At 42.9% G+C, this 27,046-nt stretch overlaps 6 protein-coding genes and 1 pseudogene across 9 annotated transcripts; 5 read left to right on the top strand and 2 right to left on the bottom strand.

Annotated features, from left to right (window-relative positions):
* Positions 1–440: 440 nt before the first annotated feature.
* On the bottom strand, positions 441–7,899 carry LOC143327755 (sphingomyelin synthase-related protein 1-like). 2 transcript variants are annotated; one of them, XM_076742222.1, is made up of 6 exons: positions 7,809–7,899; positions 4,053–4,679; positions 3,843–3,938; positions 3,609–3,726; positions 3,264–3,414; positions 441–2,145 (listed from the first exon to the last, which is right to left on the bottom strand). In XM_076742222.1, the coding sequence occupies exons 2-6, from the start codon at positions 4,673–4,675 to the stop codon at positions 1,841–1,843; spliced, it is 1,293 nt and encodes a 430-aa protein (XP_076598337.1). In that variant the 5' UTR covers positions 4,676–4,679; positions 7,809–7,899; the 3' UTR covers positions 441–1,840. The 2 variants fall into 2 exon arrangements, with proteins under 2 accessions (XP_076598337.1, XP_076598336.1); XM_076742221.1 differs by lacking the exon at positions 7,809–7,899 and adding an exon at positions 7,260–7,405.
* A 431-nt stretch (positions 7,900–8,330) lies between these two features.
* On the top strand, positions 8,331–9,256 carry LOC143328313 (dual specificity protein phosphatase 13A-like). The gene is made up of 3 exons (XM_076743388.1): positions 8,331–8,575; positions 8,653–8,867; positions 8,953–9,256. Exons 1-3 carry the CDS (start codon positions 8,331–8,333, stop codon positions 9,159–9,161), a joined length of 669 nt encoding a protein of 222 aa, XP_076599503.1. The 3' UTR covers positions 9,162–9,256.
* A 10-nt stretch (positions 9,257–9,266) lies between these two features.
* Positions 9,267–10,770, top strand: LOC143328076 (dual specificity protein phosphatase 13A). The gene is made up of 3 exons (XM_076742992.1): positions 9,267–9,736; positions 9,879–10,096; positions 10,195–10,770. Exons 1-3 carry the CDS (start codon positions 9,612–9,614, stop codon positions 10,404–10,406), a joined length of 555 nt encoding a protein of 184 aa, XP_076599107.1. The 5' UTR covers positions 9,267–9,611; the 3' UTR covers positions 10,407–10,770.
* A 547-nt stretch (positions 10,771–11,317) lies between these two features.
* On the top strand, positions 11,318–12,839 carry LOC143328075 (dual specificity protein phosphatase 13B-like). Its single transcript, XM_076742991.1, has 4 exons — positions 11,318–11,352; positions 12,025–12,150; positions 12,242–12,487; positions 12,623–12,839. The coding sequence occupies exons 2-4, from the start codon at positions 12,026–12,028 to the stop codon at positions 12,837–12,839; spliced, it is 588 nt and encodes a 195-aa protein (XP_076599106.1). The 5' UTR covers positions 11,318–11,352; position 12,025.
* Positions 12,840–12,886: 47 nt separating this feature from the next.
* On the top strand, positions 12,887–13,766 carry LOC143328315 (dual specificity phosphatase 29 pseudogene; annotated as a pseudogene). Its single transcript, XR_013077805.1, has 3 exons — positions 12,887–13,038; positions 13,220–13,437; positions 13,552–13,766. The product of XR_013077805.1 is annotated as a dual specificity phosphatase 29 pseudogene (transcript).
* Positions 13,767–15,538: 1,772 nt separating this feature from the next.
* On the top strand, positions 15,539–16,402 carry LOC143328154 (dual specificity phosphatase 29-like). Its single transcript, XM_076743135.1, has 3 exons — positions 15,539–15,717; positions 15,841–16,064; positions 16,159–16,402. The coding sequence occupies exons 1-3, from the start codon at positions 15,539–15,541 to the stop codon at positions 16,380–16,382; spliced, it is 627 nt and encodes a 208-aa protein (XP_076599250.1). The 3' UTR covers positions 16,383–16,402.
* Positions 16,403–17,435: 1,033 nt separating this feature from the next.
* adka (adenosine kinase a) lies at positions 17,436–26,417 on the bottom strand. Of its 2 annotated transcripts, none has more exons than XM_076743532.1 (11): positions 26,243–26,417; positions 23,857–23,931; positions 22,523–22,576; positions 20,853–20,931; positions 20,582–20,754; positions 20,381–20,489; positions 20,028–20,198; positions 19,832–19,867; positions 19,631–19,745; positions 19,429–19,515; positions 17,436–19,325 (listed from the first exon to the last, which is right to left on the bottom strand). In XM_076743532.1, the coding sequence occupies exons 1-11, from the start codon at positions 26,332–26,334 to the stop codon at positions 19,201–19,203; spliced, it is 1,116 nt and encodes a 371-aa protein (XP_076599647.1). In that variant the 5' UTR covers positions 26,335–26,417; the 3' UTR covers positions 17,436–19,200. The 2 variants fall into 2 exon arrangements, with proteins under 2 accessions (XP_076599647.1, XP_076599648.1); XM_076743533.1 differs by lacking the exon at positions 26,243–26,417 and adding an exon at positions 25,223–25,331.
* Between the last annotated feature and the right edge of the window lie 629 nt (positions 26,418–27,046).

Consider the following 27,046-nt stretch of genomic DNA (forward strand, 5'->3'; position numbering starts at 1 on the left):
ATATAAAAATAAGACATTAAAACATACATAGAACTGTAGAAAGGATTTACAGTTTACAGTAAGCAAGACAGCTTGATCAGTCCATCATATACCATTTAAAAGTATTTGCACCTTACCTGCAGTATTAACATTTATGTAATGATTTTAATATGTGAAAGAATCATAATTTGCCACTACTATTATTCACTAATGAACCACTTTAATATTTTGGCTTTATTTGCTGATTCATCGTTTACTATGACCAAAAACTCTGACTAATAATAAAGTTATTAATAATAATATAACAAATAGTGCCTTTGGCCTAAGATTGAATCGTTGACCTGGTCAACACAAAGCTGATGTGTGTGGAAACTCCTCCTCGCTCAATCATGACATTTCCAGTTGTGACAGATATCATCAGTTCTTAGTAGGAACTCACAAGAAATTAGAATTTGCAATAATATTTTTAATCCACTTTATTCAACAAATGCAAAAAGAAATGCATTAGTGAAAAAGCAGCCAAGGAAAGTCTGAAATGTAAAAACTGTTCTCCTTATCTGTAAACATTTATTGCTGAGATAAATTAATTGCATTGCAAATAAAGTCACAAATTGTAAACAATTATTAAAAAGATATAGTTTGGATCAACCATGACATAGTAAACAATGTACTTTGAAACTCTGTCATCCAGGTGTTTCTCAACAGCTGTAATGACAATAAGTCTGTGCAAGAGAGGAAAACTGTGGACAATAAAGCTTCAACAAAATCCAGCTCCATACATTTCTATGTTCATTACATCATGAACAACCTGTAAAAAAATAGAAAACCAAAACACAGTATCAAATCAAGATTTTAAAAAATTAGGGCTGATTGGCAGAAATGAACATTACAATAAATGTTCTGACATTTGCTTGAGTTTAACTGTCAATGTGAGAAGCCGCACAATCCCAATGGTGCCATTATATTATCGAACACAACAAAGCCGCAGGGCTCACTTCATAAAGCGTAATTGGAAAAAAAAAAAAAAAAAGACTGAAACAAAGCTCTTTCAGTGGAGAACAGGAAGTGGTTTTCTCATTGCACATCAAAAGACGCAATTGCTCGTTTGGTAGTCGCTAACAAACAGGTGTCAAATCTGTTTGCAGCAAACCAGCATGTGAACTGTCACCAAGTACCAACCTGCCATCACATTAAATGATGAGTGAGACTAATAACCAACAGACCACTACAATAACATTAGTGAGCCTTAAACATCCCCAAAGCGGAACGTGAACGCAGAAAGTGACAAAAGGCAAATAAATCTCCAAGAAAATGATCTGCACCTGCAGCTTTTATGCCCACAATAAACCACATTTCTTTGTTTGACTTGGCAGTAACATTTTGGAAAACATACTTCTCCACTTTCTTGTGTGCAGTTAGATGAGAAGATCTGAGACCGTTCCCATGTTTGCATGCTAAATATGGCACGACTGGCAGCAGCGGGTTAGCTTAGCATAAAGACTGAAAACAATGGGCTTTAAAGAGCTTAAAGGTGTTGGTACTAACAGAACCAGGCGAACTGTTTCCTTTGTATCTGGCCTTTATGCCAAGCTAAGCTAACCAGCTGCTGGCTTCAGCTTCATATTTAAACAGACAGCAATGCAAGTGGTGTTAATCTTCTCACCTTACTTTCCAATACTTGCCAAAAAGTCAAACTATTCCTTTAAACATACAATCAATTGACAAAATAAAGAGAATCCAGTTGTACAAGAGTGAGGAAACAATCATCACATAATAAACTTAAAACCATCCAAAGATGAGGAGCAGCATCTCAAGCAAAAAGTCTACGCACACTGCACCCGCTGATCTTTGGAAGAACACTCTAGCCAATCAGAGTTTTCATGAAGGCAGGTTTGCTGAAGGGCCAGTGATACTGGTTGGGGACAGGTCCGTTCACATTGCATTCAAAGAAGGAGAACATGGGGAACCAAATGCGCGCCCTTCGACTGTGCTGGTAGGCGCGCGTGTTGGCCAACGTGTGGTAGTAGAGGAAGAGGCGGGTGGTGATGTAGAAGGCGATGAACACGTCGATGGAGTAGTGCTCGTGAGCCGCCAGAATGAAGAAAATCCCAAAGAGGTTTAACACCCAGGAGATGGTGTGAATCAGATTCCAGGTTCGTGGAGTGTCTGCAATTGAACGGGAGAATTAAAGGACCTGATGATAGTGGATATTTTTGATACTGTCAAAAAATCCCATGAACAGACAAAAACCCAACAGTGAACTGATCCTCCTCGCCAAAGTCTGATATAGCATATAGCATGTTGTAGTTGACGGTTTCACCAGTTGGTGTCACTGTAATTTTGCACTTGCTGCAGATTACAGCTGCATTGTTAATGCTTAATCATAATGCTTCGTCCTAGTTTTCATACATTTTTGTTGTTTTGTGGTTAATATTAGCCATTTTTAGCTGTTAACCTGTTCACTATTCTGTAGCAAATTGTTCAAAGACAACTGGGCATAAGAGTACTCTCACTGAAGAATAGAGTAGTACAAGAATAGTGTAGTATAGTAGGAGAATAGTACGTTAAGATGAACCTTACATCTTCATGATGCAACCAAACATCGACGCAGCTTTAGTATGTAAAAAGCTTCCATGTCTGTTTGGTGTGGACTTTGCACCCTAACTTAAGAGAGACCATGCATACTGCTGGTGCAACAGGCCACTGAAATTACGTTGAATCAATGCCATCTACACCCTCCTGCTGTTAAAAATACAGATTTGCACAACAAACGTGTATTAGTCCGCAGCTGAAAGTAGTTCCCAACAAAGGCTCAATTTATTCCTGCTTAAGCAGCGTTTGCTACAAACAACAGTGCCCAGCATATTCAGTGTCTAACACAGGTTATTCCTCAGTACCATAGCACTCCACTGTTATCAAAAAAAAAACAACTATTAATAACACATCAGTGAGCCACATTGTTGCACTGGGTGACATGTCCCTCCATTATGACAAATAACATTTACATGCTACTGGTAAATACTCCTTAGTACACTAAGTTGCATACATTGCTGACCAATTTCTAAAGACTTCTTCAATAGGAACCAGCAGGCTGGGGACTGAGAGCCACAGACAAGGCAGGGAAGTCAGTATAGAGAGATGGATGAGCAGAATGTTGGTTCTGACCTTTTCATGAGATTTGTTGACAATGTGAAAAATACTGAATAAGCTTAATCCTAAAGGTCACACAATCTCTGAAGCCCTACATTCTGTAGTTGGAGGCAAACCAAAGTATTAACACTCACATTCAGTCACAAAAAAGTTGAGCATTGTGATGACAACGGTATGTCCGCTGAACATGTAGTCTCCACACGTTTGAACGCCTGTCAGAGTCATCCCAAATCCACTCCAGATAGCTAGCGCCCTCTGTATCTTTCCCAAGGTATCACCGTACGTCTGGGGAACAAAAGACACCAGCTTTCAGTCGTGCTGTGATTCACAGCGGCAGCTGTTCATCTATTATCACAGTGAGAAGCTGAGCCAAGAATAAACTGTAATGCTGCCAGTAGCAACAACAGTTAGTGGCCACTTGAGATCTGACAATGGCAAACCGTATTTATTCTTCACATAGTCTCATGTGTGCTCCCCACCTTACTGGCACATTTCAGGTGCTGGCCAGGCACAGAGAGCGAGGTAACAAACATGGTGCAACAACGAAGCAAAAACACAGTTCCCATCAAAGAACACAGCCGTCTGAAGAGAATGGACCTGAAATAGAGACACAAACATCACAAACCATTCCTCACCAGGTACCTCATAACCTGCAGTCATTTAGATGAAGAGCGAGAGCATCAGTGATGGGAATAGCGTGAACTGTGGACTACCTGTGTTTGTGAAGGAGCAGGATCAACAGAAACATGTAACACAGGATAACACCACAGGCTTCAGCCATTGCAAAAGCCCACGGGATTCTGGGAACGCTGTCAGAGTGCAAAAACATGCATATCAGTGTGTAGATTAGACATGAGTGATAAGAGCATGTGTGCATGAACTGTGGAGTCTTGGGAGTTGCTCAACATGCACTGATAATGTACCTGTCCAGAAATATGTCAGGCAGTGGCGGGTACGTCCTCATGTCAGGGACACGCTCGTGTACGATGACCATGACAAAAGATGTGAATCCAAACACAAAAAAAACATACAAGGAACTGATGACCGTCTTCCAAACCTCTGGGTCCAATCTACCCGCCAGGTGCTGCCTACACCTCCCGTTGGAGTGTATGTGACACAGCACCGCTCCTGAACCGTATCCAGATCTATCACCGCTCCTCAGCCGCAGCTCAGTCCCGTTACACGAGCGCTCACCTCCGTTATGCCTCCTGTCGGCTCTGTCGCAGCTCCACTCAACCCCTGCGGCGCCCTGCGAGAGCCCAGCTGGGAGACTGTCTGTAGGCCGGAGACCCAGCTCCTCCAGCTGGGCCTGGTTCTGTCTCTGGAGCCGGCGGAGGGCAATGATCAGCCTCTTGATGTCTCCCAGCACAGTGAGGCCTAGCGGGGGCCCACGCAGGTCGGCCTCAGTCAGAGCCAGGAGGCTGAGGCCGTCCAGGCGGTGCTGGGTGCACAGTAATTCCACATACTCCCCAAAACCTTCGTTCTGCAGCCACTGGGCCACCTGCTTACAGCTCCAGGCACTCACACTGTCCTCTGACAGTGCCATGCCCCTGCAGATACGGACATACACAGCGTTAAGTCACGGAGTGCCTGATAATTAACTTTTGATAACTGAGCACCATTTGTGTCTGCACTGTTTTCACCTCTTGATTTCGTCAGCGTCTTCGTCACTCTCCCAATTTGCATACTATTAATCACGACGGCATAAATGAGTTCAGCTCCCACTAACAATTACTTTACTTATCTATTGCTGTTCCATTTACTTTCTCAATCAACTCGTTGTTTGGTCTATTAAATGACAGACATTTTACCAGTGTAGTTCAGTGTGATGCATTCAATTGTCTTCTTTTATTCAATCAACAGTCTGAAACCCAAAGACTCAGTTTACATTGATAGAAGACAGAGAAACACAGAAATCCTCACAGGAATAATCACATTTCAGGCATTTGTGCAAATGATCTATTATTGAGATAGTTGGCAAATAATTAATGAATTAATAATTTGAGCTTTCTTTTTTGTTCCAGAGCTTTTGGGGCGTAATGGACAAAGGCTGCATCCCTGATTTTCTTTAAGCTGCTGCTGGAAACCTCCAATAGACCAGCAGCAGATGATCGCAGCGTTCTTAAAGGCAAATAGTGAACAAAGGATTTAGGAACGTAGCTTAGTCCTAACCCATTAAGGGCTTTGTGTACAAGGAGGACCTTAAAATCAATTCTACACAGGAAGCCACTGCAGAGCACCTAAAACCAGACTAATGTACTCTCTCCTCTTGGTTCTGGTTAACAGCCGAGCTCCATTTTTTGACAGCAAATAGACTAAATGATAAAAAGAGTCATTAGCTGCAGTCCTCAATTATATAAAACAGAGAAAAGCTGCAAAATCTGACATTTGAGGAATGGAAAAAAAATGCACTTTTGCTTAATAAATGACAAAAATGACTCATAAAAAAAATGACTGAAATACAGTCATTAATACATCCTGTGGCAGAAATGTTGCACTCTGACTGATCAGGACATCAGTCGGTGTACTGTAGAGGTAATCTGCTTGTTTGTGCTCTTATTTGTTGTGACTAAGCACTACACACTGCAGGCTACTCAGTGCTATTACATCATCTGTGTTCAGATCTATGACTGTGCACTAGATCAGCAGCTGACAGTGTATGCATGCTCTAACACCATGCACTGATCCACATAGAGCGAGCTTGTGTTTTATGTGTCAAACCAAAACAGGAATTCAACCTAACTGAGCGTGATCATCCTCTCTGTTCCATAGGTGTCATTTCATACTGAAAGACAGGGAGTCACTGACCATCCAGGGTTTACACAAAACAAGCAGAGTAAGTCGGTTCCTCATCCGCAGACGGAGTCGGGAACTGATGAAACGCTGACTCTCTGCTCTGTGCTTTTCTCGGGTTTATCCTTTGGCCTCTGATAAGCTCGGCACAGCGCTGCTCGCCCTGTGCTCCCTACTGCTCCAAAGGTCTGCGAGGCTCAGCCAGCACTGACTGTACTCCTGTTCACTGCTCAATGTGCGCGATACGTGCTGATTGGACGGCAGATACAGCCTTATAATGACTGTAGTAAGCAGCCTGCAGTTTCCAGTAATGCATTAGATAGCACAAAGGCTTTTTATTAGACTTATTACTATGATTAAATATCAATAAATGTGCAAATTTGAGGTACTTCACTTGAGTATTGCCATTTTATGCAACTTTAAATTCGACTCCATTACATCTCAGAGGCTAATATTGTACTTTTTACTCCACTACATTTCTCTGACAGCTTAAGTTACTTGTCAGGTTACAATGTTTCATACCCCTCCTGTCCAGCGAAAACCATGTATCTCCAAAATTGTTGATTTTGAAACATTTCTGATAAACTGAAGGATGCAGTTTTCCTTTATTACTTGAGGAAGTTCTCCTGCTTCTTCAGCTAAATAAACTATTAAAAACTTCCTCTTGGATTGGCAGGAAAGTGCATCGCCACAAAGCTGAAAGAGGGTTTTTCTGAGCTCATGACAAGTTGACTTTCTACAGATACGTGGTTCTCACAGGACGGTGACTCTACAAACAGATGATGGTCTTATGGAGTATGGTACAGTATTAAACAAAGTAGCTAAAATAAGCTTAACTTCAAACACAGCAGAAAAATGCAACATACATTTTACTGCACAGTGAGTACTTTTACTTTTCATACTTTAACCACATGTTGCTCATAATACTCACATACTTCTACTAAAGTAAGGATTTGCAGAACTTTTACTTGTAGTGAAGTACTTTCACAGTGTGGTAGAAGTACCTTACTTGAGTAAAGGATCTGAATACTTCATCCACCTCTGGTCTAAAGTCCTGACTGTTGAATTGAGCTTATGCTCCATCACCTGTGGTGGACTACTACTCATGTTTTCTGAGGAGTATCACCCTTAGATTAACAGTCACACCTGACATGACATCACAGTATCAACAAGCTATTTCAGAAACAGGAGGAAATTAGATTGAAGCTGAGGCTGCTGATGAACGCTCATCACACCAACTAAAGCCGGCCGGCAGTGGAGGATCCATGCAGAGCAGTAACAGCTAATCAGCTGATCAGCATTAAACATGTGCATGTCTGAAGTCTAAAGTAACTCACCTGTGTGGCCGCTGCTGCTCCCCTCACACAGAAATCGGCTATATTTAATCACCTCTACATTTTACTGGCAACATCCTGCAGCTTCTCTGCCTGAGGCTTTACTTAGGGATTCATAAGAGCCATGTCAGCTTGTTTGGCTGGCTTACAGTGAGTCACAGTGAGCAGTGACACACAGCTGTGACAGAGAAAGCCCTTCAGTGTGTGTGTGTGTGTGTGTGAGAGAGAGAGAAAGACACACACACACACACACACACACACACACACACACACACACACACACACAGCTTGACAAAGGGCTCATAGTCTGTTCACCACAGGGTCACAATGCAGCGACACACTGCTTCATTCCAGCGTGAGATCAATTCTGAGAGATTAAAATCACACTTCTATCATTACGTGGAAAAGTTCAAACATTGTTGTCTTCACACAGACAAAAAAAAAAGTGGAGAGTGGATGTTCGGATGAGGACAAACTAAGTCGCAGAAAGTAGATAAAGTCGTTTCAAAGTGACTTTTAAAGCGAAAATCAAACAGAAGTTTCCTCTCTTACCAGAAATCCTCTGTCACTGCGCCGTCAGAGGGTGTGGGTGAGCCGCCTGTGCTCGTCTCAACTCGCAGCACTTTCTCACGGACAACATGCTTCTGACAACTAGGCAACAGCAAACAGGAAGAGGTAAGAATAAACAACACCTGGAAAGAGGAGCCGGTGGCCTCGTGCAGGGCTGCTGCTTTAAGCACACTGACATCTGCTGGCCGCCTTCAGGAACTACACTGAGATCAGTTTACAGGTTTCTCCACAAACACGTAGAAAAAGTGGATTCATTCAATAATTTTACTTCATTTTGTTTTATTTTTTTTTGGATGGACTGTTTGAATTTGTGCTGTTTTTAAAACCAGTAATGTATTTGTAAATACATTTCCATGAGTGAGAGTTTGGCTGAGAGTATGACTGTGCTAAACTGCACCACCTGTTTCTGCCAGTCAGAGGCCGAGTGATGCAGCAGCCACAGCAAAGGCAACAGGGAGCGGCCAGATTTAGTTTGAGGGAAATAACGCCCTCTAAAACTTAGAGATGGCCGACAGGAAACCAGCCCCAGGTGCTGCCTCTGAGGTGACATGTGGTCCACAAGACTCTGAGCAGAGAAATGTCACCGACACAGAACCACAAGAGGAGCAAAAGTGCACGTGTGTGACCGAGGATCCAATCAGGATGTGGGAGATCCCCTCTCTCCAGGAGCTGGAGGAGGTTTTACATTCAGCTCCACGCTCATGCCGCCATGGAGATGAAGTGTGGCCCAACCTGTATCTGGGAGACATGTGAGTATCCTGCACCTTGTTCAGGTATGTGTGTCTGAATTGTTGAAAGACTTAATAAAATTTGGTATTTGTCTCAGGTTTATGTCTCATGACAAGCTCGGCCTCTGGCAGCTGGGCATTACTCATGTTCTGAATGCATCGCATGGAAAGCTGTGCTGTAAGGGCAGTGATGACTTTTATGGAACCACAGTGAAATACTACGGAGTCCCGGCCAACGACCTGCCAACATTTGACCTTTCACCTTTTTTCTACCCTGCTGCTGAGTTCATTCATCAGGCTTTGACGTCAGGAGGTACTGCAAGCTGCCACACATCTCTCTACAGGTGACACTGCATAGAAACGCCCTGTGTTGTCTTTGTGTCCTCTGTGTTTCCCAGGAAAGGTGTTTGTGCACTGTGCTGTGGGTGTGAGTCGCTCAGCTGCGTTGGTCCTTGCCTACCTGATGATTCATCACCACCTCAGCCTCCTGTCCTCTGCACGCTGTGTGCAACAAAAACGCTGGATTTTCCCAAACAGAGGCTTCCAGCGACAGCTTATAGACCTGGACCGAAAACTGCAGGCCGAAAGGTCAAATGAAGCAAAATGAACAAAATAAACCATAGAATTGTCCTCCCCTAGTCAGCAGAAGTCAATGTGCTCATTTAGCCCAACACCATGCAAGACTGTCTCCATTTGTACCATTTACTGTATGTATGCACTAAACAGTTCGACTGTGTCCCTCCCTCCCCTCCCTTGCCCTCTCCTGATGTGACCTCAGTGGTGACACAGAAAGTCCCTGTCTCCCCCACCCCCACCCTGGACCACTGGCATCAGTGAACAGAGCAATCAATAAAACAGCAATGTTAAATAACTCTACATCCAGTCAGAGAGTCCTCGCTGAACACACAGAGCTAATTTTGGAGCCAAGCGGCATTCAAACAGCCACCTGCTCGTGTCCCTCACTGAGCTGTAGACTCTGGCGGTGGCGGGACAGTGGACACAGGCATCAGGAGCAGTTTTTGGGGTCCGCTGGAGGAGCACTCTCTGTCCAGGGAGAATGTCAGGGAGCAACCAGCCACGGGACCTGGCGCTCATTAAAGAGCTAGAGCTCATCTTGGATGCCTGCACACTGGAGCTGACACCAGTGGATGAAGTCTGGCCGAACCTGTTCATAGGAAATGTGTGAGTGCCTTGTGTTTGTTGAGTCTGTTGCAGGGAAACCTTCATGAGCTCTGCAAGAAAGAAACTGATCAGTATTATTAGCCTGCAGTTGGATGTTTCCTCTTTATTCCTGGTGTGCATGTTTTTTTGTGTGTGTTTCCAGGGCCGTAGCACAGAATAGAAAGACGTTACATAAGCTTGGCATCACTCATGTCCTGAATGCAGCGCACTCCAAGCAGGGCAGCATCGGGGACCAGAGTTTTTACGGGAGCACCTGCGTTTACTTTGGCATCCCGGCAGAGGATTCAGACCGCTTTGACCTCAGTCAGTACTTCAAACCTGCAGCTGACTTCATACACAGAGGCCTGAAGACCAAAGATGGTACAGAATGTGAATGTGACACCCACCGTCCCATCAAAACGCTTATAGTTCTGTACATTTCTTCTATTTTCTTTCACATTCTCCGTCCTGCTTTACAGGAAAAGTGCTGGTGCATTGCATCATGGGCATCAGTCGGTCATCCACTTTGGTCCTGGCGTACTTGATGCTGCGGCAGCGCCTCTCTCTGAGAGATGCTCTGAGGCGCGTCATGCAAAAACGACCCATTTACCCCAACCAGAATTTCCTGTCGCTCCTCATCAGGCTGGATGAACAGCTGACAGTCAAGCGGAGGTTGTGTCCTCTTCTCTGACACCTGCTTCAGTACATTAGCCATTAGTCTCCTCAAGACCTCCATCTCTTTCCATGTGTTTCTATGTCACACTCCACCGTAATCAGTATGGACATTATCCGTAAATAATGATTTGCTATCAGACTGTGTACGATATATGTTATAGGTGTGAGCTTGATGGTGGTTATTTCTCAGGTTGTCTACTTATTAACTTCTGTGTGACCACGTGTCGTGAAATGTAAATATCCAATTACACTGTCATATTGAGGTTTGTTTTTCATATTCAAACTGCATTCAAATGTTACTTGTCAGTGTCCACAAGCTTTGTAAATGCAGCATTATGTGTCATTGTGCATGTGCATTAAAGACATTTTATTTATATTTTATGACATTTTATCTCATTGAAATATTTTGGCTGGATGAACATAAAATGAATGTTGTGTGTTATGCACATTACACTTTTTAACAACATTGAACTTTGATAATAAGGTACCTTGTTATTCTTCCATCCATCCATTTTTCTTCTTGTTACAACACGCAGTGAGCCCAACCTACATGTTTGATTTATGGAAAAGCCGAAGTCAACATGTCACTGGTGAATGTTATTCACAGCCTCGATCACATTTCTTAAAGGAGCAGAGCAGCAGGCTCCTGGGTAGACACACATGCAGTACAGCGGTGTATTACATAACAAGTCTGCGGTCATGGAAACTGAGCTAATGTTAAAGTTCACAGGACAATGCCACATTGTTGTCCATAAGAGTGACATTTCAGGCACGTAGTCAGAGTGGATTAAATGTGTTTTAAGCGCCCGAACTGCAGATAAATGCATGTTGCAGGATGTTTTTGAGTGTATGATTACAGAGTTATAAAAGGAAACAGGCCACAGTTACATGTGGGTCTGAGTGTTTATAGACAAATAAGAGCGAGCGCGGTAGCAGAAGAGTTTGCACTGACTCGAATGGAGGTAAGTTCATATGATTCAGCAAAAACCGGTCAGTCTGGGGATTTGTTAGGTTTTATTTGCTCTTTCTGTCATCTCTGGCTTTGCCACTCAAGATGAATATATGCATTATATTTCTCAGAAAAGGTAATTGTGAGAATATTGTAAAGAAAACTTTGTAAACAATTTAACATCTACAGAACATGTAAAGGTGAGCAGCTAGTACACTTTATGCTTTTTGTTTTTTGTGCGTCAATAATGGAATGTAACTAAGTATTTTCTTTTCATGGCACTTTCTGCTTCTACTCCACTAAATATTGTTCTTTTCACTTCAATACAAATGCGGGTAATAATAACATATTGATATAATATATAGAAATATAACAGTCCTGATTATACTTATAGAATTTTACTTTACTTTTAGTAAATCTGTTTACTCAGTCACATTGTGGGGACTCGCTTTCCTTATGGGGACAAAACAAGTCCACAACATAAATCACTAAATTTTAGTGTGAAGATGTGGATTAAGGTCAGGGGAATGGTTAGGATTAGGCAACGAGTGGTTAGGGTGAGTCTCTAAGAGAGAAATGATAATCTATGTAATGTCTCCAAAAATTATGGAAATGTGACTCTGTGTTTGTTTGAGTGTGTGTGTGTGTGTGTGTGTGTGTGTGTGTGTGTGTGTGTGTGTGTCAGTATGTCTCTTAGGGATCCACCATATGAACCCCCTTCTGTCTCAGAGCTGCAGGAGTTCCTGCTGGCTGACAGGAGACCAACTGGACACCTCAATCAAGTCTGGCCCAACCTTTACATTGGCAACGAGTAGGTTCACACACAGTAATGAGCACACACACATCTATATACATATAACATCCTTCACTCATACAGATATGAATGTGTGATCGTGTTTCAGGGTGGCGGCTCGAGACAAGGGCACTCTCCACAGTCTGGGTATAACTCACATTGTAAATGCGGCTCATGGACCTCCAAACCCCGGACCTGGAGTCTGCTTCTACGTCAACACTGGCCCACGTTTCTACAGAGACATGACAGTGGATTATTATGGGGTGGAGGCTGATGATGCAATAGAATTCATCCTTAGTCCTTTCTTTTATCCAACAGCACGATACATCAGAGCTGCACTGGCCATGGGAGGCAAGTCAGTCACACTTAGATGTGATGGCAGAGCTGCTGTTTTGGATTGCACTGGATTGTGCAGGTGTAGCTGATAAAGTTAACATTTTGCTGCATATCTGATGCTGAAGGTAACAGCAAATATCCCTGTCCCAGGAAGGGTGTTTGTCCACTGTCTGATGGGTGTGAGCCGCTCTGCAACACTGGTGCTGGCCTTTCTGATGATTGTGGAGGGCCTAAGGCTGCAGGAGGCGGTGGCTGCCGTCAGGCCGCACAGAGACATCTGCCCCAACCCAGGCTTCCTGCAGCAGCTCCGAGGCCTCGATATGAGCCTTGAGAGGGAGAGGAGGAGGCGACGACAGGCCCAAACACTGTAAAGACACACACAGAGCCAGAAATATCAACATATGCACATACACATACACACACACACACACGTGTTTATCACTGCAGAGGTCAGTCAGCCCAGGGGGAGGAAACACCATCTGTGACAGAGCTGAGGCAAATTCTGTGGACGAACAGGAAGCCAGTGGCACCTGTCAGCCAAGTCTGGCCCAACCTGTACATCGGAGATGAGTGAGTACAAAAATCACAGCCATGGGAGCCTTAGTAGCTCACTTGTACAGTGCATGTACCAAAGACAGTTTTGAGTCTAGCCTTTAGCTGCATGTCATGCCCCCTTTCCTGTCTCTCTTCAGCTGTCACTATACAATAAAGGAAAAAAGACCTCCCCCAATTCATGTGATGTGGTCTGCAGGTCTGTGGCGAGAGATAAAGCCACACTCTCGTCTCTGGGCGTGACTCACATACTGAATGCTGCAGCAGGTCGACACCGGATCAACACAGGTCAGCAGTTCTACAGCGACCTTGATGTGAAATACCTCGGTATTGAAGCTGCAGACCATCCGGAGTTTAACCTCGGACCTTTCTTCAGCTCTGCCGCACAGTTCATAGACAGTGCTCTGAAGAAAAACGGTTGGTGACAGCAGAATTCATTGTGTAAAGATAATGCATCAGAATTAGACAAACAAATGTCAAACATAAATCAAAGATAAGCTAATTAAATAAACTAATCGATGTATCCTCCAGGGACGGTGTTTGTGCACTGTGCCATGGGGGTCAGTCGCTCTGGAGCCCTGGTTCTGGCATATCTGATGATCTGTCAGGGCCTGTCGTTAGCGGAGGCCATCATCGCTGTGCGTCTGAACCGAGACATTGGACCCAACTCTGGATTTCTGGAGCAGCTAAGGCAGCTGGACCTGAGCCTCAGTCCACAGAGCAGACAGGACCACAATGACACATGATGACAATGAACAGACTTTAGTCTGAGTCAGGCACCTGTTGAATCCACACTTTCTGGAAACAGAAATGTCATCTGTGTGTCTCATAGACGCTTTAAGTTTTACGTGTCCAGAAATAACTCCACACTGAAGAATGCTGACTAATCCCACACCTGTCCACACATTACTGGCATTCTTATAATGACAATACTGCAACATGCCGCTCTTACTAAACTTCTCTGGCATCGTTTCCCATGATTCATTGTGTTTCCTTACCATAAAGGCCAAAGGAAAGCAATCACTGTCACATTACAGGACTCAGATCACATATCACATGTGAGAAAGTGTGTGTGTGTGTGTGTGTGTGTGTGTGTGTGTGTGTGTGTGTGTGTGTGTGATGAGGTCAGGTGTTGTGGCCCAGCTGCCTAAAAATATCACCTTAAACACAGAGTCTGACAGAGCAGTTGCAGTTACCATTCCAGATCTGTCTTTCAGCCTTTATGCTTACTGTGGAGGAAGGTCTTTGTAGACCTACACACACACACGTGCGCGCGCGCACACACACACACACATGCACACACATCCAGCAAGGAGTTGTTGACGTGCTGTTCTGTGATCCTGCTCGGGAACGGATTTAACGCTTTAACAAAAGAGAGGTAAGTCATTTTTTTCTACTATGGTACTTTATTATTACCTTGTTATATCAATCAACCTGGAGAGTAAACGGACATCAGTGTGTGATCATGGTCGCCTCCAGCTCATCATTAACCATCACAACACTACTTGTGTTGAAGAGTGTGTTGAATATCTTTGCAAGTTAATGAGTATGATAGTATTAGTTTATATAAATGAGCAATAAACTGAGAGATTAACAAAAGAAAGGTTTAAAGGTGTCCATTGATAAACATCTCAGTTATAAATTCAGATTCATGAATATCAAAATAAAGGAAACTAATAAGTTAATTCATTTGTTTAACTAGTTTAACTAGTTGATCAATTTCACAATACATTCCTTAAAAAAAAATAAATTCTCAAATGTTTTCAAAGAGCAAATAAAAGGGATTATTTTTGTATGTTGTTTCATTAACTGGTCCCCTGGTTCTGTACTATTCCATTCATTATTACTATTTCAAATCTATTATCATTTAAGGGACACTCTGCTGTACTCACTTTACTGACCTGTCATGGCAGTGAACAATAACTCTCTTACTTGAACTTGTGTGAGGTGACTGTAAGGAAATGACTTCTGATGCCGTGGAGAGCTCGTGTTACATCCAACAGCTGATGCTGTGAAGTTTTGCCTCAAGAAAACCCCAGAACGCCACATGAGTAACTGAATTTGAATTTATATGTGAAACCAAGTAAAACTAAACTAAAACTTTACTGTCACACTGTTATTGAAGAACAATTTAATTTTGATTGATTTTTTTTCATTTAAGTATAGATCCCAAAATAAATGAATCTATGCATAATTACTTGATTCATGAATTTTTTTTTACTTTTAAATATCAGTGAAATGCATGAAATCCATTTCCATGCACTTACACCCTACATCCTCCATATAGCTGGCATAGCTGGGTGCTGTACTGTAGCTGAGGGTTGCAATTAACAATTATATTGATTTTCAATTGAACTGATTGTTGTTTTCTTGATTGATCTATATAATTTCAAAAAATAGTGATAATAGCCAATCATGAATCCTCTTATGGTGACTTAAGGTGTCCTGTGTTGTCTGACTAAGAGTCCAGTGTTTGTTTGTTTGTGTGTGTGTGTTTTCTGGGCAGCACAGGTGAGTCATGTCCTCCTGTGTGGTGAAGTCCAAGAGCAGGAACCCGTACACGGCGGTGCGGGTGGACCCAGACAGTGATTACATCACGCCCGGAACATTGGACCTGGAGCAGCTCTTCTGGACTGGCACCGGGGCTCAGTATGCACATGTCAACCAGGTCTGGCCCAACATCTACATTGGGGATGAGTGAGTAAATGCACACACACACACACACACACACACACACACACACACACACACACACACACACACACAAAGCAAGTGTCAAAATTCATGATGGCAGCTTCATGTTGATTCTGTGTTTTGCAGGAAGACAGCTCTGGAGCGTCCCGGCCTGAGAGATCTAGGTATTACACACGTCCTAAATGCAGCAGAGGGAAAGTGGAATAACGTGCTGACTGGTGCTGATTACTACTGCGGCATGGACATCCAGTACTGTGGTGTCGAGGCTGATGACAAACCCACCTTTAACATCTCCCAGTACTTCTGCCCTGCAGCCCAGTTCATCCACGAGGCCCTCAGCCAGCCACAGAGTAAGTCTTGGAGGAAATGAAAATCTCTTTCTCTGGAGAAGATCCACTGTCACGCTCCTAATGAATCCATCCATCTTTTCTTCATCTGTGCTAGACAAGGTGCTGGTGCACTGCGTGATGGGTCGGAGCAGGTCAGCGACTCTGGTCTTGGCGTACCTGATGATGAATCACAGCTTGTCTGTGGTGGATGCTATCGAGCATGTGCGCCAGCGCCGCTGCATCCTGCCCAATCATGGCTTCCTGAAACAGCTCAGAGCCCTGGACATCACGTTACAGGAGGAGAGGATGAGGCTAAAAACAGAGATGCAAGACCAATAGGACACAATGGATAGATCATTTGCCTGTTTACTACTTTAATTATTCTTTTCATCTCAGAAATGCAAAATGTTCTTTACGTTTCTTTAACAATGGTGCTTTGATTTTCACAACCATGTCATGTCAGTCTAAAGGTCAAATCCTGATGTATTAGCTTTTTTTTTTATTGATTTATTTTTTTAGTCATTTATTGATGTCATATCAATGCTGGTACTGATCAGTATGTTGGAGCAAGTATTCAGATCCTTAAGTAAAAGCACTAATAACCCACTAATTGTGTTAGAAGGAAAAGTCCTGCACTGAAACTGTTACTTAAATAAAATATTTGTAAAATATAATAAATATGGTTTGGAAAATCTACTGACAGTATTTTAAGTAAAAGTACTCAATGCAGAAAAATGTCCCCACCACTGTTAGACTTTTATGTATTATATAATTAGGTTATCATTATTATATAAAAGCAGAATTTCACTGTTGTAGTTTGCTGAGATGGAGCTATTCTCTCACTAGTATTTTCATGATGGACTAATCTGCTGATTATTTTCTGCATTAATCGGCTGTTTCATTTGTAAAAATTCAGAAAATAGTGAGAAATGCCATCACAGCTGCCCAGAGCCCACAGTGCTTTGCTTTGTCCAACCAATAGTGCAAATCTCAAGATTATTCAAAACAAATGAACATAATTCAAAAAAACATTGATTAATCCACTGTTTACCTCTACCTGTACATACCAATATACAACTTCAAGCAAAATATCATATTTTCTAAGCTCTTCATATATTTTGCATGCAAAAAATATTTAATTTGCAGAGTAACTGAACTAAAATGGTCAAATAATTGTAGTGACATAAAAAGATTTCCCTGTGAATTGTAGCAGAGTACAGACAGAATGTGGCATGAAAAGACAAGACTCAAGTAAAGTACAAGTACCTCAAATTTGTACTTGAGTAGCCTTCATCTGTGTTCTAAGAATCTCATTTCAAGGGAATAAAAAAGATCTGAAAATGTTGTTAAATATTTAAAAAGAAAACAGAAAAGTGAATAAGTAGTACCATCAACCTTCAAACTTTTATTTGTGAATTTCAGTCATCACATTCGTGCAGAGACGGGCAACTTGAGTGCTACGGAGACCAGGAACAAAATGTCACATAAGGCTTCTTGGTGTACATGAAGATACAAAGAAACAGCCTATTGAACAGAGGGACAGCATCATTTTAGTACCATGCAGGTCTATTATCAGTGTTTTTTCTGGCATGCCCCCTTCAAAGGCCAAAAGAGTTAATGCCTCCCACCCATGATTCTAATCAATCACGAACAATAATTGAGGAAGCAACCAATCAAAAAAAGAATCCACGTTGAATTTTAGAGAAATAAAGGTCAGCACGATCGCGTCAGCCCACTTGCTTATTTTCCCCCACATAAATCATATTCTACTTTGTTTCTCTCCATGTATTTCACCTAATCATCCACGCCCCCCTCCCTCAGGTCCTGCAGTGGCTCTCTCATCCCTCAGTTTGAGAAACACTGGTCTACATTAAGGTGAGTTGTATTCAAGTATTCATTGCTGTGCAGATGTATAACACAAACTCAGGGACAGATGGTTTGACCCTGACCCGTTAGTCATCTGTAGCAGATATCTGATTAGGTGAAAATGTATATTTCATTAACATGATTTAACACAGCGGACAGTCCTCAAGTTTTCTTGCATATTCTGTGGCATTGCAAGAGATCAACGTACTACCAGAAAGAACGAAGGCCATGAACTCAGGTGAAAAATAAACCAAAGAGTTGAGGTCAGTTTTAATGCCCCCTGTACTCCTCTGACAAACCATTCAAACATGATATCTTTACCACATGTTGTTGCTGTGTGTCCATTTCCTGCCACACAAGCCTCTGGTTGCCCATCACTGGACTAGTTTCCCTGCACAGGCAAAATGCAGTTTCACTTAACACCTGTAGGCCTCTGCAAACATTAAAAAACACTTCAAGAACAAAAAAAGGAAACGCCTGCCACAAAAACAGATTTCCACAGTGATGTTGTTTCTGCACGTTGACAGTAAAGCTGACGTTTAACAGCAGTCACAGGACTTAGTGGACAGAGACTCTGACATTTAAAAAGTCTGCATTTAAAGGAAGGAAGCATTTTGTTTCATAACTGGCCTGTTAAATTAAATGCCAATAATGAGAACAAGGAATAACTGATGTTAAAAAAAAAGTCTAAAACAAATCACTACTGCACATTTCAAAGCAGTATCCAAAACCTCCCTTCATCGTGGTGTTTTATTCATCAGTCGTCTGTTTGTGTATGACATGTCCTCCCGCTGTAGAATTAACCTCTGGTGCTTTGGTTCTGTCTGAGGGGGAAGAAACTCGTGAGATATCATCGCGTGCTCGCAGCAGAGTCTGATGGGCATCAGTGCAGCAGCGTCAGAGCCGAAACACATTTAAAAACAATCCCAAAACAACTGTCCATGAAAACAAGGCTTTCCATTTAGATCCTGTAGCTAAAGCAAAATTAGCACATCCCGCGGTTATTATCATGATTCCTTTATGGTCATTTATGTAGAAACAAATCTTCCCTTGACTCTTGGCTGCATGATCCTCTAGTGGCCCCAAGTGGAGAACACAGAGACAGGCACACACGTCAGGAGGCACCAACTAAAGATCGCTAAGAAATTAGACGGACGATGTGGACGGATGGCTGATTGAAGACGGCTACGAGAAGTGAGGGTAATTATTTGTAGAAAATAGTGGAGATCATGAGTTGTATGGCCACATGAGTATGAGGTTCAAGGCTGAAGGCAAAGTTGTCCGCGAGTCCTCAGTTGAAGTCGGGTTTTTCTGGGAAGGTGCAACCTGCTCGTCTGATGATGACGTTGGCGGCGTAGTGTGCCGCCTTCACGCACTGCTCCAGTGGTTTCTCCTGGACCAGCTCAGACAGGAAACCTGCACCACAGAGGGAAAACCTGAACAGGGATCCACAGAAAAGGCGGGAAAGACAACAAGCAACCTAGAGCTGTATCAAATATAAAACGCAGGAAAGTCTTACCTCCTACAAAGGCGTCACCTGCACCGTTTGTGTCGACAATGTCCTTGGGGTCAATTTTCAGTACAGGGAATGTCTCAACCTTGTCATCTGAACAGACAAGAAAAATAATACATCTACCGCATACGTCTAACAGGGGACAAGAGACTGGGAGACATCAGAGTAACATATGGAGGGAAAAAGACAAAATAAAAGGACATCTTACTGAGGGCCACAGTAGTTTCATCCTTTCCCTGAGTGAACACTACCATCCTGTGCCTCTTTGTGTTGATTTTGGGCAAAGCCTGCGCTTTCTTGGCGATTTCCGCAATGTCTTTGGTCTACAGACAAAACACACATTAACAAACCCAACTGATGATGCAGGAAATTCATGAAAAATGCAGTACTAATAAGTCAGGCCACTCACCTCGAAGTCTTGCTCTTTAGCGAATGCAGCTGCCTCCTGAGGAACACACAGACACACAGAGACACACACAGGGGAAAAAAAGAGATTGTTTTACACATAAAGATGTGCTCATCATCAACACCTGCTGGACACTGAGCGCTGCACAGGCACATGCAGCCACCGTGCAGAGTATCTGTTGTGTGAAAGCGTGACTCACCGTCTCGTTGCCAAACAGCACATCGACGTAGGGCAAAACCTGCATGAGGTTATCCTTAAAGAACTGGCAGATGAAGGGCGCAGAGAGGTTCAGGCAAAACAGCTTGTTATTTTCGGATGCGTGCTTCGCCACTTTCAGGATGGACTCCAAGGAGACAGTCAGGAAGAAACCCTGGAGGCATACGGTGACACTGGATCACGACTGATCTGCTTTTTTAATGTCTTCATGAGCTCTAATGAATCACGTGAAATAACGTCCTGCTCTCTGGGCCCTCTGGTGGTTACAAAGGTGAAGTGACAATGCATGACTTAAGTAAATGCCACAACGTACAGTAGTTTGCACCTACTACTCACTGCAATATAGTAGACTTTAGCCTTTTCCACCAGCTTCCAGTTTTCTTCCAGGTCTAGATGCTTATCCTTCTTATAACAGTTAGCAGCAGCTAGGTTAGCTACCAGAGACCTGAGAGGAGGAAAAAAAGAGGTGTAAGAATTAGAGAAAGAAAAGATTACAACACATTATCATACTGTGTGTTTATCATCATAATTATCCACCTGTTATCCCCGGTGATGCAAGCAGCACACGTCCCTGTGGGCTCTTCATCTTGCTCATAATAGTGTGCGTCAATGTGTGCCTCCTCAGCCTTCTGCTTCAGGATGGTTCCAAACTTGTCTTTGCCAATGCAGCCGAAGAACGTGCCGACATTATGGGGTTCTTGGATCATCCACTAAAGAAAGTGACAACAGCTCTGATCAGTCCATGACCACCACTCAGATATCAGACAAAGATTTCTCAGAGCAGGAAGCTGGTGTGCAGATGACTGACCTGAGCAATCTTTATCGAGTTCTGTGTGGCTCCTCCAGCGTGGTACTCCACTTTGAACTTCTTCACTAGCTCCTCAAATCTACACACAGACAAACATGTCACTCCTATAAATCATGTTTCCAAAAGAAGACTCCTGCCCAGTTTGTTCACTTATGCAACACTGAAACTTCCAGTCCATTCCTTTCAGTTGCTAAATGAATGCAGTTTCAAACCTCACTGCACATGAAGTGTCAATTATGGCTCCGAACACATTTTTGAGTACTGAGAAAACTGTCTGTCTGGCACTGATGTCAGATTCTTTAAGTCTTATTTACTTTCATACATTGCCACAATTAAATCATTCATCACATATAGATAACTTGAACATTAAAACCTTCAGAGGACTGGATGTGGTGCACAGCATTGCATGGCTGCTGCTTTTACTGAGTTCACCCCTGTGGTGTGTTCTGTATGCATGGTGATGGATGTGGTTTGATGGCCGCAAATAACCTCATCTAGTATTGTGCTGTGCGTTCTGTAGAAGGCACATTTCTTCCAGGTAAAACATTCAAAACATGCATGACTGATCACTGTCTATACTATGTGAAGCATTTACGCCTGTTACGCAACACGATGACAGAAGCAGCACTTTGATGTTCCACTTAGGGCGAAACCATCTCAATTTGCCCTGTTATGGTGTCTAAATATAGCCATCGTATCAACCTACACGCAGACATGTTTGCACGGTTTATTTGAGAGTTGGAGACAGTGTGTTCATTGGAAAGTATAACCGGCTGACTGCTGTTCAAGGTCCTGAGACTGAGCCAGAGGTGACAGAGGGGGACACATCTGGGAGATGGTGAGAAGAATGGAGTGAATGTGACCGTCTATTACTGACATGATCTCCCCTTTCTTTATCTTTATTCAGCTTGCACTGTTTTGGGGGAAACTTCCAAGATATTAGTACTTAGCCCTGAGCACTAAAACAAGAAAGGCCAGAATTGCTTAAGTCAATACATGTGTCAAGACTTGCAGCCTCATACTGTGCTTGAGTGATCAGTGGCTTCACTATTATCCAAGCCCTCTACTCAATGAGCTCCTGACAAGAATCATCCCTCACATAACTAATATATAGAGGTGTAATTATCTTTAGTGGTTGTATATAAGTTGGCTTTATCTTTTAAATGTAAACATCTGGCTGTATAAAATGTTTTCTCTCCTTAAGAACAAAGTGTAAATGTAAGTATCTTACATCATAACAAGCTTTAGTGCTAATGTAAAAGACTTATTTCTAGAGGAGCACACAGCCATTCTACAGTCAGGAAACATCAGCTCAATCCCCTCACACACACAGTCACACTCGACTTTCTTATCGCCTGCTGCTAAATGTTTGCTTTCTGCTCTTGTCTCAGAGGGACTGGGAGGTGAAGTGTCCTGGTTTGTTATTGGCTGAGACTGCCTCTGTGCTGGATCTTCTGCTCTGCCATTGGTCGTCTAAAAGGGAACGGAGGTCAACTGTGGAGATTTCTGGTGTGGGCCTGTTTTCACTGGTCCACTCCAGCACAGAGTGGACCAACCCTGGTAACAATTGAGACACGTTCATGTCGTACCTGCGCGGACTACAAACCCTGTTATTGAATGTGGAACAGCTCTACCACAACCTATAGTCGACTAATGTAGGAGATACCAACAGTGCTTTGTGCTTGTCCTCAGCCAGGATCTGGTCATTGGATTTCAGAGTGTACCTGCAAATAATTAAAGGAGGAAAAAGAGGCATTAGTTTTTCCAAGTCATTGGAAACCTATGCAAAGTCAAAGTCCACAAATTTGTGTATGGGGAAATCAACAGACTGCACACACAATAAGAATCTGGATTACGTTTATGACGATAAGCAGACACAGTGGTGACACTGTGAATGGGTCATTCACTGCTATAGAGCAGATGATTAATGAAATCAGTCTGCCATTGAAACATGAAAGCGCCTTTGTGTACTACCTACCACCACTCAGTCCAAATCAATATGTTGGCCAATAATGCAGAACAGAGTATATTTTCTGAGAAAGGCAAAGACAGGTAGGGGATTCAGGTGCAGTCCGCTTTATTCCATGTGAGACTGAATTAGAAGTGTGGTTGGCTGGTTTAGCTCTAATCCTGGAGTTTATGCAAGTGGTTTGAGAGTGGACTCTGAGCTGCAACCCTTTGACCTGGTCAGCCAGATCAGAAAACTGCACCTCTGACTGCGTAAGTTTGCTGAAGGGTCCCACTGCTTCATAAAGTACAAAGTAGATAAAGTATTAGGTAAATAAAACATGCTGATGACTGCAGCATAAGTAAGGACCACTGCTTTGGCAGAAACCCCACATTTTAAAAGTCAATTTAAAAGGGGAATTGTTGAGTCTCATGCTGATGTGTTAGCAGACACTATTTAACTACACTGATAAACAATCATTCCTAATGTGAACCCGACCAAACCAGGGGCAGCACTGTTTGCTCGTTTGACTCGGCTACGACAGTCCGATAAGTCAACCTCACAAATGTAATACAGCGAAAGATCAGATGGATATGCAGCTCTGCTAATTCCTATCAGTCTGCTCTGCTGCACTCTGCTCTCTTGTAATATCATTATCTTGTATCTTCATTCATCAAATAACATCATATAAGCCTGTTTCTCTTCTGGTCAGCCCATCACTGGGGTGATTTCACGGGCTCCAAATGTCCATATCTCACTTGATCTGACTGTGACTGTGCTTTATGGAGAATTTATGGCAGCAACAAGATGGACTTAGCCTCCACATCTTTTACAAAATACAGCTCATCTAACATTTTCCTTGCCTTTATAATTCTAGGGTAAATGTTTAAATTTTTCATTTAAAAGACATTTTGACAAATCACTCCAGCAACTACTTAGTTTAAAACCAGTTTGAGCATTTCTAAGCCAACCAGCAGTGAGGACGACAATGACTGATGACAGTACTTTCTTTAGGGGACAAGAAGTTTAGTCTACTGCTTCAGTCCTTTAACTTACTTGTCCAAGAAGTCTTTGTCCACAACAGCACTGATGTCCAGTAATGGGTTTCCCATCCCAAAGAGTGAATTAGGGCTGAAACATAAAGATTAAGAGTTAAAACACAAAAGACAAAAAAAACACAGCTCTTTGAGGTTTGGCTTTCACACCACAGCGTGGATAAACCATCGTCCTTTATCTCAATGCAAGATTAGTGTTTTTTGACACTGTCTCAACTGGAATGACAGTAATAAGGGGAACAGGTAAGTTCACTTTGATTTGAGTCAGTTATAGCTTTAGGCTGGTTGGTCGATTCGGTTACAGCCATCCTTTCAGCACAGCGTAGAAAGGCACATTTCGCTGGGTTTTGAGCCCAGTGTTGACCATAATGTTGCAAAACCCACAGTTTTGTTTTCATGTGACTTCAACCACATGACTTAAAAGCTTCAATTCACACATGACAGAAAAGCAGAAACGACACACATCTGAGAGATTTAGGTCTGAAACATGCGTGTCAGCAACAAAACATTACAAAATAAAGTGAACAGGGTCTGAAGAGAGGACCCAGTCGGTTATGACATTCATGGCAAAGAAACATGACAGCAGCAGGCTGTGTGTGCGTTTCTCTGTTTGTGCGGTCTGTTCTTTCCTGAGGCATTCAACTGAGCACAGGGTTTGAATATCAAAGTCTTGTGATGCCAAAAAAACATTTTAAAACAGCAAGGTCACAGTAAAATGAGACCGACACTTAAAGGCACCTCTGCATTTTGTGTCAACACACAACAATCCCACTGGAACTTGCCTGACACATCAGTAACAGACTGCAGGCTGTGGGTTAGTCTGTAACTTTAGCTTTTCTGTGAGCAAACACTGACTGATCCATGCGTAATACCGCAAAAACACCAACGGACTGAGGCAGGGTGTTAATAATACGCGCATCACATCTGCGCCCTGGTTTTGTCTTCACGCTAGTCCTTGATGTCACCACAACCTCATCAGTGTTTCTGGGAAAACCCCACATGGACCAAGTCTCTGCACACAACCCCCAACAGATGCCACCACCACAGGAACATGTGCCTGCAACGTTTCCCATGAAGCCTTTCTGTCTGCACTCGCCTGAGGACAAGGCGAAATACAGCAAGAAGAAGCGAGGCGGAAGAAGAGCTTTTGAAAAAGAGAGCAGAAGAAAGACGCTGTCACCCGGCAGTGATGGGTTTCGGGTGCCGAAAAGAATCAAACCAATACCACACCCTTACTATCACTTCCACAACACATACATCTGCTCATATGCAGTCAAATGAGTACTGGGCTTATGCAGCCAATTACATTAAACCTGAGCCCATGTCTCCATTTAAGATTCATTCTCTATATGGCAGTTTGGTCTTACCTTGCAGAAGACATGGTGTTCCTCTGTTTACCAGCTAGATAGTGACAAACCTGTTGAGCAACCTAGAATCGGCTCAGAAAGCGCTAAGCATTCAAAAACTTAACAATTTCAGCTCTGTGTGGGGGCAGGTCGATTTTCCCCTGCAACCACAGCCCCTCCCACTCGGGAATGACTGATTGGATGCATCTGAAGGAGGAAGGGCCAGGACAGTCTGTCCCTGTGTGGCGATTGGCTTGTCTGGCAAAATCTAGGTTCAATCCGCTCACTGTTTTGCAGCTAAATTACAGCGTGAGTAGCGTGCAGATGACAGAGGCAATTGAAACAGCGTGATATGACAGCAGCTGGTCTCAGCTGAGTTGAGTATAAGGGAAGTCGGAGAGGGATGCACCGTGCAGGATGTGGGGAAAAAAAACATCCAAACTTAACATATTCACGGCCACGTGACTACTTCGCGATTCATCGTTTTGGGAGCTGGTACGGGATGGATCCTGCAGACTTCTCTGCAGCGAAGCAATCCTTGGCACTGAATGAACGTGCACAGATCCATCCCAAGTATTTCTTTCTGCTGCTTTTAAACACACAGGGGCAGGTGGTGGTCACGTTGCACTTAGATTAGCTGCTGGCACACAGGCTGAACAGAAAGCATGCTAAAGGTAAAGGCCGTGCTTTGACAGCAGCGCCGTATAACGGCTCCGATCCTCATTAGCGTGCTAATATTAAATTGTGTAGCAGCATGTTAAACGATAACCTCATCAAAGGACTTTACACCTGTTGTTAATCAATGTGACCTCTTCCCCCTTCCTTGGTGGTTCATACAGACATGTAATAGTCTCAAAAAAAAAACAGCATTTTAAACCTCAGCATGTCGCACACACATTCATGATGTTTTCGGGTCAACGTCGAAAAGTCAACATTTGACTTGTGCACACTTAAAGCATGCGAACAAACCGGGGGAGGGTCGCGTGTCCTCTCCCCGCAGACAACTATTTTTGTTAGCTTTTTGTTTTAGCTTTCGGTCACCTTAGTTTGGCAGGAGTCTTTTTGGTCGGAGACTCTGTCTTCTCCTCCTCTGAAAGCTTTTGTTTCTTTGCTTTTGGTTCTTCAGAAGCCATGGCTGCCTGGACACGCTGCAATCACCTTAACCGGTGTGAAAACGCGGTTGTGCTGCTAATAGCGTGACCTGGGTGCTTCCCTCAGTACAGTCTCGTAGGCAGGCGACGCCTCCCAAAGGCTGCGTGAGCTCCACCAATCACAAACCTTAAAAATGGATGTCGCTTGAAACGTGGCCGCCCACTTTTTCAGCGACCCGACATTAGGAGCAAACTCACAACATTGACAGAAACAATGGGTTTACTTTAGTACAAAAATTCAAACGGGTGTCTTTAGAACTGATATTAGCTCATTACAATACAAGTTGGAATTTGTTGGCCAAAATACATAGGCAATTAATAACTTAAGAATGTAAAAAAAAAAAAAAAAGATGTAAAATAATATGCTCATGAAAATGACATAGAATACATTTCTAGGAGTTTTTACAACTCATTTTCAAGGATTTTACAGGAGGAGATTTAGAAAATCTACTTTTGCATTTGTGTAAACAATGCCAGAAGAATTGTATTGTTTCCAAGATAGTCAACATTTAAAAGTTTTACCTTTTCACCTGACTTGGCTGTTTTAAGTAAAAGTAAGCAAACAAACAAAATGCTGTACACTGTCCAACAAGGCACAGATACAGCAGAAAGACAAAGCCAGTTACCAGCAATTAAACACCGTAGCAGTAGCAGTTTGAGAGTCAAACATTTCCCTCTTGAGTTGATGGAAACT

This window comes from Chaetodon auriga, chromosome 11 (genome assembly GCF_051107435.1).
Source record: "Chaetodon auriga isolate fChaAug3 chromosome 11, fChaAug3.hap1, whole genome shotgun sequence".
NCBI classification, from domain to species: domain Eukaryota; kingdom Metazoa; phylum Chordata; class Actinopteri; order Chaetodontiformes; family Chaetodontidae; genus Chaetodon; species Chaetodon auriga.